The 15892-nt window shown below is 44.0% G+C and overlaps 1 protein-coding gene across 5 annotated transcripts in view; it reads left to right on the top strand.

The window, feature by feature from the left end:
• Window positions 1–15892, top strand: part of PHC2 (polyhomeotic homolog 2) — a 120653-nt gene that overhangs the window by 82592 nt on the left and 22169 nt on the right. For 3 of the 5 annotated variants that reach the window (XM_060205835.1, XM_060205834.1, XM_007523237.3), the window contains exons 8-9: window positions 4606–5027; window positions 5267–5432. In XM_060205835.1, coding sequence (XP_060061818.1) covers window positions 4606–5027; window positions 5267–5432 — 588 coding nt within the window. Of the gene's footprint in view, window positions 1–4605; window positions 5028–5266; window positions 5433–10270; window positions 10596–15892 lie in introns of those variants that run through there. The other 2 variants (XM_060205836.1, XM_007523240.3) reach the window with 2 other exon arrangements.

Raw genomic sequence — 15892 nt, 5'->3', positions numbered from 1 at the left:
GAAAAACAAGCTAGAGTCCCACCACATTGCCATCCATTTATTTATTTAGCAACAATGACTGGGCATCTAAATTTAGGGTGACTTGGAGGAAACAAATGAATTGTGTAAATTCTGCCTAATAGAGATTAATAATTGAAATCACTCAGTTGGCTTATCACTATCCAGTTTTAAGAATGACAACAGAGGGGAGTTTGGCGGTAGCGCAGCGGGTTAAGCGCACGTGGTGCGAAGCGCAAGCATCGGTGTAAGAATCCTGGTTCGAGCCCCCAGCTCCTCACCTACAGGGAAGACCCTTCACTCACCTACAGGGAAGACCCTTCACAGGCGGTGAAGCAAGTCTGCAGGTGTCTGTCTTTCTCTCCCCCTCCCTGTCTTCCCCTCCTCTCTCCATTTCTCTCTGTCCTATCTAACAATGACAACAATAATAATTACAACAATAAAAGCAACAAGGGCAACAAAAGGGAAAGTAAATAAATAAAAATAAAAATAAAAAAAAAGAATGACAACAGAGAACAGAAGTCAAGTAGCTTGCCTTTCTTCACACTGCTGGGAAGTGGCAAAACTAGGGACAAAGCTAAGCATTTTGATTCTAGAACACACACTTAATTCCTGTACACATTGCTTCTCTGGGAGTGCAAAGCAGATAAAATTCAGTGCAGCTAAGAAGAAGGAGAGATCCTGTCTGCTGTAAGGGTCAGGAGAAGAGGACTAGAGTTTGATTTGTAGCACTTAGACATATGAGACAAGGCATAAACTCTGTACAGGAGACTGTGAACAGTAAAGGTCATTTGGATCAAAGGGATAAAACTGAAAGGTTAGTTCATGTTGTAAATAGATCTCGAATGCCAGGGGCTTTAAACAGTCAGAGACAAAGGTAAGTCCCTGATGGCTTTTAATTAGGAATCAGTGCACTAGGAAGATTAATTTGCAATCTTATCAATAAGATGTATTATGGAGAGAAGAACCTAGAGTGAGAAAAACCAATTATAAAGTCATTACAGTGTGAATAAAATGGTTTTTGGCCTAGGATAAGGCAGGACAAGCATGCTACTTGCTTTTTATTAATCTCAAAGGGCTAAGGGGTTGGGGGGTGGAGAGATAGCTCACTGGACAGAGAAGCTGCATTACCAAGTGTGCAGCCCAGGTTGGAGCTCTAGTACCACATGGGAGGTATAGTGACAACAGAGAAACTGTAGTATTGTGGCTCTCTCTTTATCTCCTTTTATATGTCTAAATTTAAAAGTGGCCCAGAGTGGTTAAATTGCACATACAAGAGACTCCAGCTATGCCAAAAAAAAAAAAAAGTTAAGAATAAACAATCCTCCCCAATTAACTTGGGGTCTTTGATCTATGAACTTTACCTATGACTTTATATGTTGTTTTTTGTTTCCAGTCTGGTATACACTAGCATCATTTTTTCTTTTTTTTTTTTTAATATTTATTTATTTATTTCCTTTTGTTGCCCTTGTTGGTTTTTATTGTTGTAGTTATTATTGTTCTTGTCATTGTTGCATAGGACAGAGAGAAATGGAGAGAGGAGGGGGAGACAGAGAGGGAGAGAAAGACAGACACCTGCAGACCTGCTTCACTGCCTGCGAAGTGACTTCCCTGCAGGTGGGGAACCAGGGGCTCGAACCAGGATCCTTACGCTGGTCCTTGCACTTTGCACCACGTGTGCTTAACCCGCTGCACTACCGCCCATCTCCCAGCATCATTTTTTCTAAGCAGTTGCCATTTTTTCTAAGCAGTTGCCATGAACTTTCCACTAAGCTTAAGTGCAGAGTAGGGGAGGGTGGAGTAGAAGGGGAAGCCAAGGGGCAGAGGACCAGGAAGGAGGTCAACAGATGCATTCCCCAGTGTTGGCAAACAAATGTATATTGTCTCCAGTTGTCTTTATATTTAGAGTCTTTTTCCTCTCTAACATTTTTTTCTACCTTATAAATCCTGGATTTTAATCTACTTCCCTATGATAATCACTCCCATCAAATTATAGAGCTGGAAGGGAGCTGTTACACTAGCCCCGACCTCTTGTTTCACAGATAAAGCCCTGGAGTCCCAAGAAGGGAAAGGACCTGTCTCAAGCCACAAAATACTCAGTGAATGGTGGACCATGGTACTGACTCTTGTAGCTCAGCCCATAGCCTGTGCCATCTCCAGCTCTCACTTCAGATGGGTACTCCATAAAGTGTCTCTGTTCCCTGGCAGAAATTCATTATTTTGGATTAAAGGAGGTGGGGGGAGGGGTTCTGCTTTAGTTGTCAGTGGTGAGGTCCATTGCTCCGAAGATTATTCTGGCTGCCAGAGCCTACCAGGGAGCAACAGCATGGTGTCTGCAGAATCTCTCAGGTGCCTTAGCAACCATCACCTCAAAAACTCTTTAGTGTTAAATTTGCCTACTTAACAGTTTTTGTCTGACAATTGTTTTGACCTATTTAATGTGGAATTAATAATCAAGGTTGAGGTTGGGCCCAGGGCCGTGTATCTGAAATCACCAAGTGCCTGTTGGCAATTTCCATTTGAGTATAGCACCATCACCTCAGACCTAGCACATCTCTCAAAACTGCACTGTCCTCTGAGTGCCCCTCTTCTACTGCCCACTGTCATCTAGACGGTAGCCTTGTGAGTCCTCCATAGTCCCTGTTTCTCTGCCTACAACAACCAGTTTCTGAGGACCACTTTTTTTTTTTCTTCTTATCACTTCTCATTTCTGTTCTTGCCTGTTGGCATTCTGCCTGGAACTTGGTGTGTGGGCTGTGATGAGATAGTTAGAAAATTGTGTGTAAACGTCAAAATTAAGGAAGTAGGCTTCCTAACTTAGTTTGAAATCTGCTTGCTTTGCATTTGTTAGCCTCACAAGACTCTTTTAAAATGTAAGCTCCAGACCCAGAATTTGCCCTTCTCCTTATTGACTAAAAGTTTTTGGTTACAGAAATTCATTCCTGAGATTCCAGCTGTGGCTCTCTGTGCATCTATAGGGCACTGCCACTCTCTGTGGCCCCCAGCAGCAGAGGAAAGGGCTGTTTTTAGGCAGGACAGACTCAGCTGAGATACTCTTAACACTAAGCGGACCTGGATGCTGCTAACGAAAGTAAGTCATATGAGGACAGCCAATCTTTTAGTTGAATTTCCTGGGTCCATCCTGTATACAGGCCTGAGCTAGGCACTAAAGGGCTTACTAAATAGTAGAATAATCCACCCCCCAAAGAAGCATACTGGTTAAAAAAGAAGGAGAGAAGTCTAGTAGCACATAGCAACGAATGAATCCCAGTTCTATGACAGTAAGTTCATTTATATAGTATTCATCTAATGTCAGGCACTATGTGACATTCTGAAGAAAGAAATGACTGATAGCTTCTGACCACAAGGGGTTCATTATCTGGAATGGAATATAGTTAAAATGATTACAGACCACTGCAATATACACTATCATGACAAAAGTCCAAGGTACTTTGAGAAACTAAATCAAGACTGAGATAACCATTTTTTTGAAGATTTTACTGAACCAGAGCAGCACTCTGGCACCTATAATGCCAGAGATCAAATTCAGGACCTCATGTTTACAAATCGAACACTCTCCCATCCCAAGACACTCTGAAGTAATCATTCTCATGATAGCTAAAAATGATTGAGTATGGCTGTGTGCCAGGCACCTGTGCTATGCATAGTGGGTCATTTTATTTTAGTCTTTATCCAGTCACTAAAATGACTTTCTGGGCAGGAACTATTTTAATTTCCAATATTTAGGTGAGGAAGCTGAGGCCTACGAGGCTAAGTAGCTAGTCCAAAATCCTGAAGTATGTAATAAAAGTAATTTATAAACCAGCCCCTGTTTGCCTTCTGCCACAGTCTGAGAACCACTGCGTGCAACTGGTTCATCCTGGAGTAGGCACAGACTCAGTACAAGCACAGGGTCAGTCAGAGTAAGTGCACAGAGCCAGACTGCGTAGCAGAGACTTTACATATTGCAGATGGAGTAAAGTTGAAGGAAGGGGATGGGGGGGGTAAAAGGCACATTATAGAACCCAAGGTTTCTCTAAGCAAATGCAATGGTCAAAAAGGCCTCACAGAGGAGGTGAGTTTTGCCTTGGGCTTTGAAGGGCACTCCATGGCTCCCGTGGTTTTATTATTTATTTATTACTGTATAGAGACAGAAATTGAGAGAAGATAGAGAGGGAGAGAGACAGAGAGACACCTGCAGCCCTGCTTCACCACTCGTGAAGCTTTCTCCCTACAGGTAGGGACCAGGGGCTTGAACCTGGATCCTTGCACACTGTAATGTATGCGCTTAACCAAGTGTGCCACTGCCTGGCCCCGGCTCCAGTGTTTTAACATAGAAAGAAAGCAAGAAAACAGGGAAAGAGGGAATCGAGCAGGAGCGCAGCGGTTTAAGTGCATGTGACGTGAAGCGCAAGGACCGGCATCAGAAAACAGAGAAAGATACTTGCGCTGTGGAAAAATGGACAGGCCAGCCTCTAGGTGAAAGATGATAGTAAGAGACGTGGAGCATAGGAAGCCTTTTGTAAGTGGCGATGAGAGGAGGCACAGTGGGAGACAGTAGAAGATGAGACCAAATCATATCACCTGACCTGGTCTTTCCTCCTTCAGCATATGCTCCACTGCAGCCACACCAGCTCCTCTCAGCATCCTCACAGCCATCCTCGAAGCACCTGCAGCCACAGTTTGTGATCCAGCAACAGCAACAATCACAGCAGCCACCCCTACCACAACCATCCCAACCAGTGCTCCAAGCCCAGGCCCACCCCCAGCTCCCTTCCGTCCCTCAGAGCTTGGCACTGCAACCTAACTCTGAAGCCCATGCCATGCCACTAGGTCCAGTTACATCCCCCTTGCCTCTCCAGTGCCCCGCTGCAAATCTGCACAAGTCTGGCACTACTCAGCAGTGTCACCCTCCCATGCCAGATGCTGGGCCTCACAATGGATATCCTGAGGGCCTGTGCCACACTCCGCAGCGCAGGTTCCAGCATGCCTCAGCTGTCATCTTACAACTACAGCCTGCTTCACCAGTGGTAAGCTGATCTCATGGTCCAGCTGAGGATGCATATAGTTCAGCCAATACCACAGCCCGGTTTGGACAAGCTTCTGGGTAGCCGAGTTATTCCAAGAAAGAAAGGGGGAGGGGCTCTCTAATTTGGTGTTGGGAGAATCTTAAGGTACTTGCTGGCCACGCAAGTATGGACACAGGAAGCATCCAAGAATCTAGAGGCCATTCATGAGACTGTCATCTCTCTATCTTATCCCTGTACAGCCCCAGCAGTGTTCCCCAGATGACTGGAAGGAAATGATACCTAGGGAAAAGAGTGTGCCTGAGACTCGGCCTGGCCCATCACCACATCAGCAAGCCATCATCACTGCCCTCCCTAGTGGCCTGACCGTACCCAAGAGCCCTAACATCCAGCAATCCCCAACTCATGGTATGAAGTACAGAAGGGTCTTTGGGGGAGGGGGAAAAGGTGGTCTTTCTCACCCTACACTGGCACAGTTCACTTGGGTAACTAGGATGGGAGGGTGAAATACTGAGAGCTCAGAGAAATTACGAGGAAGCTGAGTAGGCAGAAATCAGAAGGAAATGAGAAAATGAATGAAAGATTTTTAAAAGGGGGACCCAACAGCTGTGAGTAAAGGGATAAATGAATCTTAGATCCTGACTCTGGAGCCTATATGTCATTGCTGCTAGGTATTTATACATACCTATATACCGAGTTTAAACTTCAGGCAGGTATCAGATTGTCTCAATTCTCTACTACATTTGGTTACAGAAGGAGTTCTTGAGGTTGGGAATATGGCACGATAGCTATGTAGTTCAAAGAGACTGAGGAAATGTCTAAGAGGGTCTAGAAGGAAACTCAGAATGAGTTGAGCTCATGGTGAGCATCTTTGAAGGAACTGTGCTCAGTGTGGGATTTTCATATCCATCTGGAGTAACAGGTGACATTACCATGACCTGATTTCAGGAGAGACACTGTTGGATACCTTTACCCTGATAGGGCAGTGGCTTCAGTACCTCTGCCTTCAGCAGCAATATATTTTGTTTTTTGTTTTTTAATCCCATCTCTGTCAATATACACCACAGTCTTGGCCCAGAGCTTAGTGACATACAGAGTCATGGGCCACCCATAACTCAGGAAGACAGTTCCAGTGTTCCAACTATTGAACTAAGAGTGCTTGGCACAGGGGTCAGGGAAAGCCAAGAGAAAAAGAGTTTGGAAATGGAAGATGGAGAAATGAGCAAGATAGTTTGTGACAAAGAAGCAGGGAAAGATACTAAGTGTTCTATAAGAAATGGTGGATGGGACCAAGGAAAAAGAAATCAAGAGAATATAAGGGCCACAAAAAAAAAATTAAAGGGCAGGAATGAGGTTATCCCTTCCCTTGTAATAATGACAAGTTAATCATTCTGAAAAGGAGCCCATACATTATGGAGTTGTTCTAATTATTCAAGTTTGCACTTCAAGGTCAATCAAAATCTGTTCTCCTGGAAGTTCCACCACTGGCTGAGTCTGCCTTGTGAATTATAACAGAGTTCATATCCTACTATGTCTGTAGACAATTTATTTCCTCTCTTTCCCATTAATAAGTCTCTAGGAGGTCGGGTGGTAGCACAGTGGGTTAAGCACACAGCGCGAAGCACAAGGACCAGACTAAGGATCTCGGTTTGAGCCCCTGGCTCCCCACCTGCAGGGGGGTCGCTTGAGCAGTGAAGCAAGTTTGCAGGTGTCTATCTCTCCCCCTCTCTGTCTTCTCTTCCTCTCTCCATTTCCCTCTGTCCTAGTCAACAACAATGACATCAATAACAACAATAATAATAACCACAAGAACGATAAAACAACAAGGGCAACAAAAGGAAAAAAATGGCTTCCAGGAGCATTGGATTTGTGGTGCAGGCACCAAGCCCCAGCAATAACCCTGGAGACAAAAAAAAAAAAAGAGAAGTCATATATATATATGTATATATACACATATATACATATATATATATGACTTTTCCCCCCTCGTTTATAGCCTTTGTCATGTCAAGACCTCCCATTCTCAACATTCTTATCATTGTTGTTTATCCACATTCTATCTTTTTATTAATTTTCTTGAAGTGTGATTCCCAAAATTAAGCACATGCAAAATAAATTAAGGGGGCTGGGCAGTGAGACACTGGGTTAAGCGCACATAGTACAAAGTGTTAAGGAACAGTGCAAGGATCCCAGTTTGAACCCCCGGCTCCCCACCTGTAAAGGGGGTCGCTTCACAAGTGGTGAAGCAGGTCTGCAGGTGTCTGTCTTTCTCTCCCCCTCTCTATCTTCCCCTCCTCTCTCAACTTCTTTCTGTCCTATCCAAAAAATTGAAAAAATGGCCACAGGAGCAGTGGATTTATAGTGCAGTCACCGAGCCCCAGTGATAAGCCTGGAGGCAAATAAATAATAAATAAATAAATAATCACATTCCAAAGTAAAAAGTCATGAGTTACCATAGATAGAGACCTGGAACTACCTCTGAAAGCCCTTCGAGAGCAAAACTGTTTCCTAAATCTGTATAGTTATGGGAAGAGACTAAAATTTGTTCAACAGCTGTGTCAGGTATTGCTCTAAGTTTTCCTTTTCTCATATGTGATAACCCCTCAAAGATAAGTATCACTGTTCCCATAATTCCAGGGAGGAAACAGCCTTGAAGAGGTGCCATATCTCACAGCTGTGACGGGTAGCACCATGAGTTGGGCTGCTAGTGTTAACTGCCTTGCTTTCCTTCATCAGGATACTACCCTTCTGGTCCCACAGTAGCCTCCCGCACTGAGGTGAATGACAACATGGGCTCACAGCACTGTCACCCAGATTTCAGTAGGTTGAATTTGGCTTTTGTTTTTGAGTTTTCTTTTTACATGAACTGCTATAATTCCAGTTTCCAGAGCTCTTCAGCCTCAAACTCACACAACTGGTGTTCTGAGCCAACATATTAATCTGTAAAGTGTCATCTTGTGAATTTAGCTCATAGTTCCATCCTAGCAAGAAAATGTGAGTAATTGATGGCTAGCATGTGCTGAGCCCTCTCTGCTAGGCCTTATTTGTCTTTCCTCGTTTAGTCCTAACAGTAATCCTTTGAAGAAAGAACTTTTATTATCCCGTACTTTAAAGTTTACAACAGTGAGACACAGAATTAGTGGCAGGGATGGAATGTTTTGTATATGGATCTTTTCATTCACTATATTAACACCTCTGTTTAACTTTGCCATCTGTAATTTATATAGTATATTTTCTTTGTCTTTAACCAATTTGCTGATAGAAATATTGAATAGGACTCAAATGAGGACACATCCTATCTGCAGGTTGGTGGTAATCAGCATTCTTTGTTCAAGTGATTGTTAGCCAACAGCCCATAAGTTAGTTGACATTTGCCTACCTTTCTCCACCGTATCTATATCGGCATTAAAAAAAAATCTGTCTTTAAAGTTAAATCAAGGTGACACACACATAACAAGCATCTTGCTCTGAGGTGCTGTCTCTTGAGAAGCATAAGCTTTGCACAGTGGGAACAATTGGCAACCACCCAACATATTGATTCATTATATGTGTGTTTGAATGCTTTCTATCTACAAACATAATGGGATAAGAAATAATAAATAAAAATTGTACCCTACCTTCAAGCATACTAAGGTCTTCTGGAGAGATAAATGCACAAGGGAAAAATCACACAGAACAAACTAAAATTTGTTTATTTTAAAAAATATTTTATTTTTGAGAGAGATGGAGAGGGAGAGAGGGGGAGAGGGAGAGAGAGAGAGAGACAGAGACAGAGACAGACAGACCAGAGCACTGCTCCACTCTGGCTTATGGTGGTGTGGGGGATTGAACCTGGAACTTTTGGAGCTTCAGGCATGAGAGTCTATTTGTATAACCATTATGCTCTCTCCCCCACTCCTTAAAATATGTTTAGAACAAGAAGCAAAAGACTATTTCATGATATGTGAAATTCAAATTTCAGTGTCCATAAAGTTTAATTGGAATACAGTATTTCAGTGTCCATAAAGTTTAATTGGAATTACACTATTTATTATGTATTGTTGGAGGTTGCTTTCATGATACAACAGCAGACCTGAGTAGTGGCAACAAAAGCTGTAAGGCCTTCAGTGTCTTAAACTATTTACAATCCAGTTCCTTTCAGAATATATTTGCCCACTTCTGTTCTTTAATTCAGAAAGACAGGTAGAATTTAGGGAAGGGTTCATTGGAGAGGCTACTGAAAGTAGAGGTTGGGGAAGCAGGACAGTGTAGGCATGATCAAGGAGTAGAAAGAAGCTGAATATTAAGGCATATATTACAATAATTTATAAAAATAAACTAAAGTAAAATGTAAATGAGAAAAAGGGAGGAAGTGTGACTATCACTGAAAGAATGGATATTTTGAAAGGATAGTAGAGTAGAAGGAAAAGGATTGGGGGAAGGAGAAGAGAATGCAATCAAGGAATATAAATGTGAAATGTAGAAACAAAGGAAAAGGAATGAAGCCTGAGGGGAAATGAGAAAGGATAATATGAATGCTAAGAAAGTCAAGAAAACGGGAATATTGGGGGGGGGGAGAGAAGTCAAGGATGAAGAAATTCATGTCTACTCATTTATGCATCAGGTGCGTAAACATAGGGAGTGAGAGCAGTATCAGATTGTACATTTTCCATGTCCCCCAGAATTCCTAGCATATTTATTGAATGTACGTGCTTCGCCATAATTCAGCACAAAACACTGTGGCTTAGTCAAAGATATAAACGCGCAACGGGTGCCAACACTGTTAGACACTTCAAGCAATTTGCATAAATTTCCTGTTAACCTTCACAGTTAACCTCAAGAATATGCATTACCATCGTTTATAGAAGTGTAACTGGGTCACTTTGGTCATTAGTTAACTCTTTTGATCCTCTGTTCCTAGTGGGGCAGAGTGTCACTACTTGGAGGGTTATTGTGAGCGAGCAGGTAGGGCTCGACACGCATTATACTCATCTACTGGAGTCGTTATTATTGCTGCTCTAAGTGGCGGAGAAGCGGGGAGTCACAGCCGACCATGAGACTGGGCGACTCTTGACGCGGGCGACTGCGACGTGCTCAAAGCGGGCGCCCGCCTCCCTAACTGAGGTCCCTAACCCGCCGCGGGCCCCGCAGCGCCCTCCCTGGGCAAGGGGCGGGGCCGTGGACGCTGCACAAAGGAAGCGCGCGGCCCAGCTTCCGCGCCAGCGCCCCGCCCCTCGCAGGTTCCGCCCCCGCGAGCCAGGCCCCGCCCCCAGCGGAGGCGGCCGCGGGAGCCCTGCCGGGACGCGCCGCATTGTCTCCGCGGCGGTTGCAACCCTCGAGCGCCCGCCGCGCGCGCGCAAACGGCCGCCGCCCGCGCCCGCGCCCCCGCCCCGGCCTCGCGCCCCCGCCGCCCTTTGTTGACGCAGACCGGGCCGGTGTGGTCGGATGCGCCGCGGCAGCCCCGGGCCCCGGCTCGGAGGCTCCCGGCGGAGAGGAGGCGGCCCACCCGGGCCCGGGACCCCGCGCCAGGCGGCGCCCGGCCGAGGGGCTGCGTAGGCCCCGCCCGGCCAGGCCCAGCCGGGCCCTGGACAGGTCAGTTGCCTGTGGCGGGGGAGGGGTTCTCGCCAGGAGGGGGGCCCGGGGCCCGCGCTTGTCGCTCGGGACACCAGGCACCGCCCTCCAGTGCCACTCCGGCCCGGGCCTACTCGGCTGCCAGGCGGTGCCAGCGGCGACTCCCGCGCCGGGCGCCCGGAAGGTGCCCGGTCCCTCGCGGCGGCGTCGGGGGCCCTGCCCGCCCCGAACTGCCCGGAAGCCGCGGTGTCAGGCTCGGCGGGCCCGGCGCTTCCGTATGTCCCCGCGAGGTCGACCGGGCCCTCAGCCGCGGGCGCTGGCAGATGCCGTCTGTCGCCGGCGGGGGAACTAGCGCCTGTCCTGAAGGACCTGCAGCTCCGCCGGAGTTTTGTTTTTAATCTAGTTCAGTTTCAGTTGGATGCCGAGGAACGAGCTGTTCTGTCTGCCCTCTTGTCCATTTTTAGAAGCGCGTTTTCTCATTCTCCCGTGTCGGAATGAAGGTGTATTCCGTGTCGTTGATTCTTCACATTGAAATCGGGATTCATGAACTTCTCTGTGTAAATTAAAGTCCACCGAGAGAACTGATTGGCCAAGGTCAGGTTGCAGAGTAGTGGAGAAGCTAGAAGCTGAACTCCTGACACTCAGCTCCTGTGTTGTGGAGACCCCGCGATGCCCTCCCACCCCTTCCTACCTTAGCTTTTGATACCTGAACAAATTCCACCGACAGACATTCAGGTCTCATCAACTTCCCTTCCTGCTCCAGGACATGTTTCATCATCTTCCTGTGCTGCCTACAGACAGACCAGTGACAGGTTTTCCTTTAAATGTCTCCCATCCTAGATTTTTAATCCCCCCGTTAGCATACTGGACCCAAAGGAACCCTTATTGTGAAATAAGCAACCGACCTAAATCCACCTTATGCCCCTGATTTTTTCTAGGACAACCTTAACTTAAAATATTCTATTCCACTGTCTCTCAACCTGAGCATCTCACTTTTGGGTTTAGAAAATAATGACATCTGTATCAGACTCAACTGTCCCGGCCTTTTCCAGCCATTTGACTCTGGGGCATAACAGGGTAATCCAATTATCATTCACCTGGGACTTTTCTTTCCCTCCTGAGTGAATCCAAATGTTGGAACTGCCAGGATTTTTAGGAGAACGTGGAAATTACAGGCTAATGAGACATGGAGATCTTTCTTGCTCATATTTCTAGCTCCCTGTCCTCCCCTTCATTTAGTCTGATAGAGTGCAGCAGACCTATGGCCACATCTATTAATCAGTACTTAGGTTTAAGTCGAATGTAGAGGTTCATTTCATTTTGACTTATATAGAAAGGAAGTAACTTCTGTCGGGGGTCAAGAGATTTTGTTCTTGAGTCTTAAAGTATGACATGCCTTTATTAGTTTTCTGCTTTACATAAAGCACTGTCCAAGTCAATGCAGAGAACATAAAGGTGATTTTTCCACATACACCCTCCAACCTAGGCCTATATTTGGAATTATTCATGCTTTGGAATTAGCCAAAGTGTTTGCACTGTTTTCTTGAATTCCAGTCCCTGCAAGGCTCTAGTTTGGCTCACTCACAAGGGCTAGCTTGTTTACAGAGGGTCCAGCAGATGGGCAGTGGTGCTTTTTTGGCAACTGCCTTTTCTTTTCGTTTTCTTTTCTTTCCACTATTGAGCACTGGCTTATGGCTGTGTTTGGGATTGAACCTGGGACCTCAGAGCTCAGGCATGAAAGTCTTTTGCATAACAATTATGCTGTCACCACCACCTTTGGCACCTGCCTTTTCCAGCCATTCTTCATCATGTGAGAGAGCTCTGCCTCAACTATTCCCAGGCTTGTCTGTACATACTGGGAAGAATAGATCCTTTTTTCTCCAGCCTTAATCTTGAGAAAATAAGTAGCTCTTGTCCACTTTTATGCTGTTCTTGAGTTAATTGTGTAGTTGTCCAGGTGCATTTTAATGGACAGTCTCCTGTTTTCACCTTTTTTTCCCTTAAGCTTTTGTTTTACAGATACATGGCATAGTCTGCTTAATGAATGTTGGCACTCCAGCATGTACTCACCTTCCAGCCCTTTCTACTTCTCTTCCAGATCATGGTCTAACTGCTAATTTACCTTTTTTAAGTGCAAAGTATATTGTTACCACTCCCCTTAAAGTAAGGAGGAAACTTTTTTTCCTTCTGACCTGGTAATGAATTTTCTGGCTGGAGATTTTTCCAGCTATTGTTTCTCTGCATTTCAATGGAAGATCACCTTTAGGAAAGTGTCATGCTTCCCCAGAAATACTCTCTTGTCACTGACTTTCTAGTCTGTGCTGGTTGACCCTGAGACTTCTTCCTGCCACCAAGACCCCTTCCCCCATCTGTGACCCTGTGCCTATTACTTGCTTTGGCTCAGCCCCAGAATCCACTCTTTTTTCCAGCCACATCCTTTTTCCTGCCTTACTCATTTCCTGTGTCAGATACTGTGGATCCTTTGGTGTTCTGATCATTCCGAGGAGAAAGACTAGGCTAAGAGAAGTGGAATACACGGGCAGCTGTTACTAGAAAAGCTAGCTTTTGCTTGTCTCTGGTCTTGCAAGCTTTTAGGTTGCGCCCCTCCCCCCCAAGATTTTCTTATTTAGAACAAGAAAGCAATTACTATCTCAGAATTAAGAACATCTCTCTGAGTTCATGGATACATTTTTATTTAACTTTATTTTTGTGAATGTATATGAAGAGGGTATCTGGGCTGCTTTAGACTCTTTGTCTAAGTCTATATCCTTCTGTGGGCCACGGACCTCATACTAGGTGTTGGACAACCATTTGAAAAATAAAGTTCACTCACCTTCTATCAAGTCCTTCACTTTCAACTAGCCTGGACTAGTAGGCCAAAATAAAATTTAAATTAAAAAAGCTAAGGAATGGGATGGTGGTTCCAGTTCTGGCTCATATTAGTATATTTACTAAAGGTTTTTCATCCCTAAGTGAGTCCAAGTTTATATTAAAGTTCTCTCAGATATTCAGTGCTACTTAAATCTCCAGACAGATTTATTCCTCACCTCAAAAGTATTCTGGGAAGTCAGGCGGTAATGCAGCAGGTTAAATGCCCATGGCTCAAAGCACAAGGTCTGGCGTAAGGATCCCGGTTCGAGGCCCAGCTCCTCACCTGCAGGAGAGTCACTTCACAGGCGGTGAAGCAGATCTGCAGGTGTCTATCTTTCTCTCCTCCTCTCAGTCTTCCTGTCCTCTCCATTTCTCTCTGTCCTAACAAAGACAACATCAATAACAACAACAATAATAACTACAACAACAATGAAAAACAACAAGGGCAACAAAAGGGAAAGTATAAAAAAATTTTTTTTTAAAGTATTCTGAAAATAAGGGTTCTCTGTAAATTATAGTTTCTCATTTATTCCTTTTGTTTTATGCCATTTTGCAAATAGAAGATGAAAATGATTTTTTTGTCATTAGAAATTTCACAGAAGTGATTGTAGAAAAGCTATTTGGGGGCCAGACAGTGGCACACATGGTTAAGCACTTCTTCTTCTAGCGTTTGCCCTTCTTCCGTAGCCAGTCAACAGCGTCAGGTTGAGCCTGATGTAAAGTTTCGAGACCTCAGTGCACAGGGACCCAGGTTCAAGCCCGTGCAGGGGGAAGGCTTCATGAGTGGTGAAGCACAGCTGCAGGTGTCTCTGTCTATTTCCCTCCCTATCTCCCCATCCTCTCTCAAGTTCTCCGTCTCTCCAATAATAGACATTTAAATAAAAAACATTTAAAATAATAAAAAAAAGAAAAGCTATTCTGTTTTACAGCTCCATGTAAAAAAGCAGGGTGAGGATTATGGCTGCCTTATGCGATCTGCTCTAATGAAGCCTTTGTGCCTGTAACAGATGACTGCAGTGACTTAGCTCCTTGTTTGATAAAAATCAAGGCAGATATCTGAACATACACAGATTTGTGTGTTAAATGTTTTGATGACATGGTATAAGTTTCTTGCCTCTTGAGAGTCCCCAGTTAAAACTGCTGTTTGAATATGTTTTCTGTTAAAAAATTAAGTATTCCTATTTAAGATAATTTAAATTACAAATTCACAAATCAAGTAGATGTTTGTTTTATTTTAAGCATTAACTAATTTAACTTATTTAAAATTTTTGGTTTGAGTTACTAGCTACATCAGAATACTGATATGATACTTGTAAAGACACCCAGGGCAAACTATTAGTTCAGGTTCATGGCATTTGGGGTCTTGTCAGGAAAATGAAAATGTGTTTATCTCTAACAGTAGTCTTACAGATTCTGAATTTTTCTTCCTGTCACTATCAAAAAGTTGAATGTAATTTGTGTGGTCAAAAAGTGGGCTGCTTTGTAGATAATCAAAAGATTAGTGAGAATGATTTTGTTTTAAAAGATAAAAAGTATAGCCTATAATTTAAATAATAAATTAGCATTGCATGATTGAGTGTAAGACCTTGTAGGCCGGCAACATTGAACTTAGTTTTTTCATTCCTCTTTCCCCTTCCAAATTATTTAGTGGGAAAAGGATGTCCTTCCTTATTCTTTCAAATTCCAAATGACTTTTTAATTTAGATAAATCCAAAAGAAAAAACATTATTTCTACACTTGCCAAAGAAATGGTTGCTAATTAAAGTAGACTGCCAGATGTTGAAGAGTGTCCTGGTTTGTTATCACTTTTCTTTAAAAGCAAGTATCTTTTTAAAATGTTCTTATACTAGTGAAATTTATTACAGCTTTTTTTAAAGAAGAGATGAGTGGGGGTTGGGGGGAAAGAGATAACTATTAGGATACCACGTTGTAAGCAGTTCTTCTCTAGTAGGTTTAATGGAGTAGTCATGAGACTGACTATTAAGACTGTTGGCAAGAAAATGAGAATTCATGACTGCCTTGAGTTATTTTTAAAGCTCTAGTTGCATGTCTGTTATGTCTCAAACTCTATAATTATTCCTAGTTACTGATATCTTTAGCATATTTGAAACCATCCATATGTGGCCTGAATCCACACAGATGCACTAAGACAGTTTAAGACAAATCAAACTGATACTTTAAATTAAAACAGAATTCTGAGTCAAATACTTTTTAAAAATGATTAAGTCAGGAGTCAGGTTACCACCTGACTTAGTGGTAACTTAACTGCAGTGGGTTAAGCGCACGTGGCGCCAAGCACTAGGACCAGCGTAAGGATCCTGGTTCGAGCCCTGGCTTCCCCTCCTTCACAGGCGGTGAAGCAGGTCTGCAGGTGTCTAATTTTCTCTCCCCCTGTCTTCCCCTCCTCTCTCCATTTCCCTCTGTCCTATCTAACAATGACAACATCA

Source organism: Erinaceus europaeus, chromosome 13, assembly GCF_950295315.1.
Source record: "Erinaceus europaeus chromosome 13, mEriEur2.1, whole genome shotgun sequence".
Classification (NCBI taxonomy): domain Eukaryota; kingdom Metazoa; phylum Chordata; class Mammalia; order Eulipotyphla; family Erinaceidae; genus Erinaceus; species Erinaceus europaeus.
Note: the sequence above shows the minus strand (reverse complement) of the source record. Positions and strands in the feature narration are given on the sequence as shown.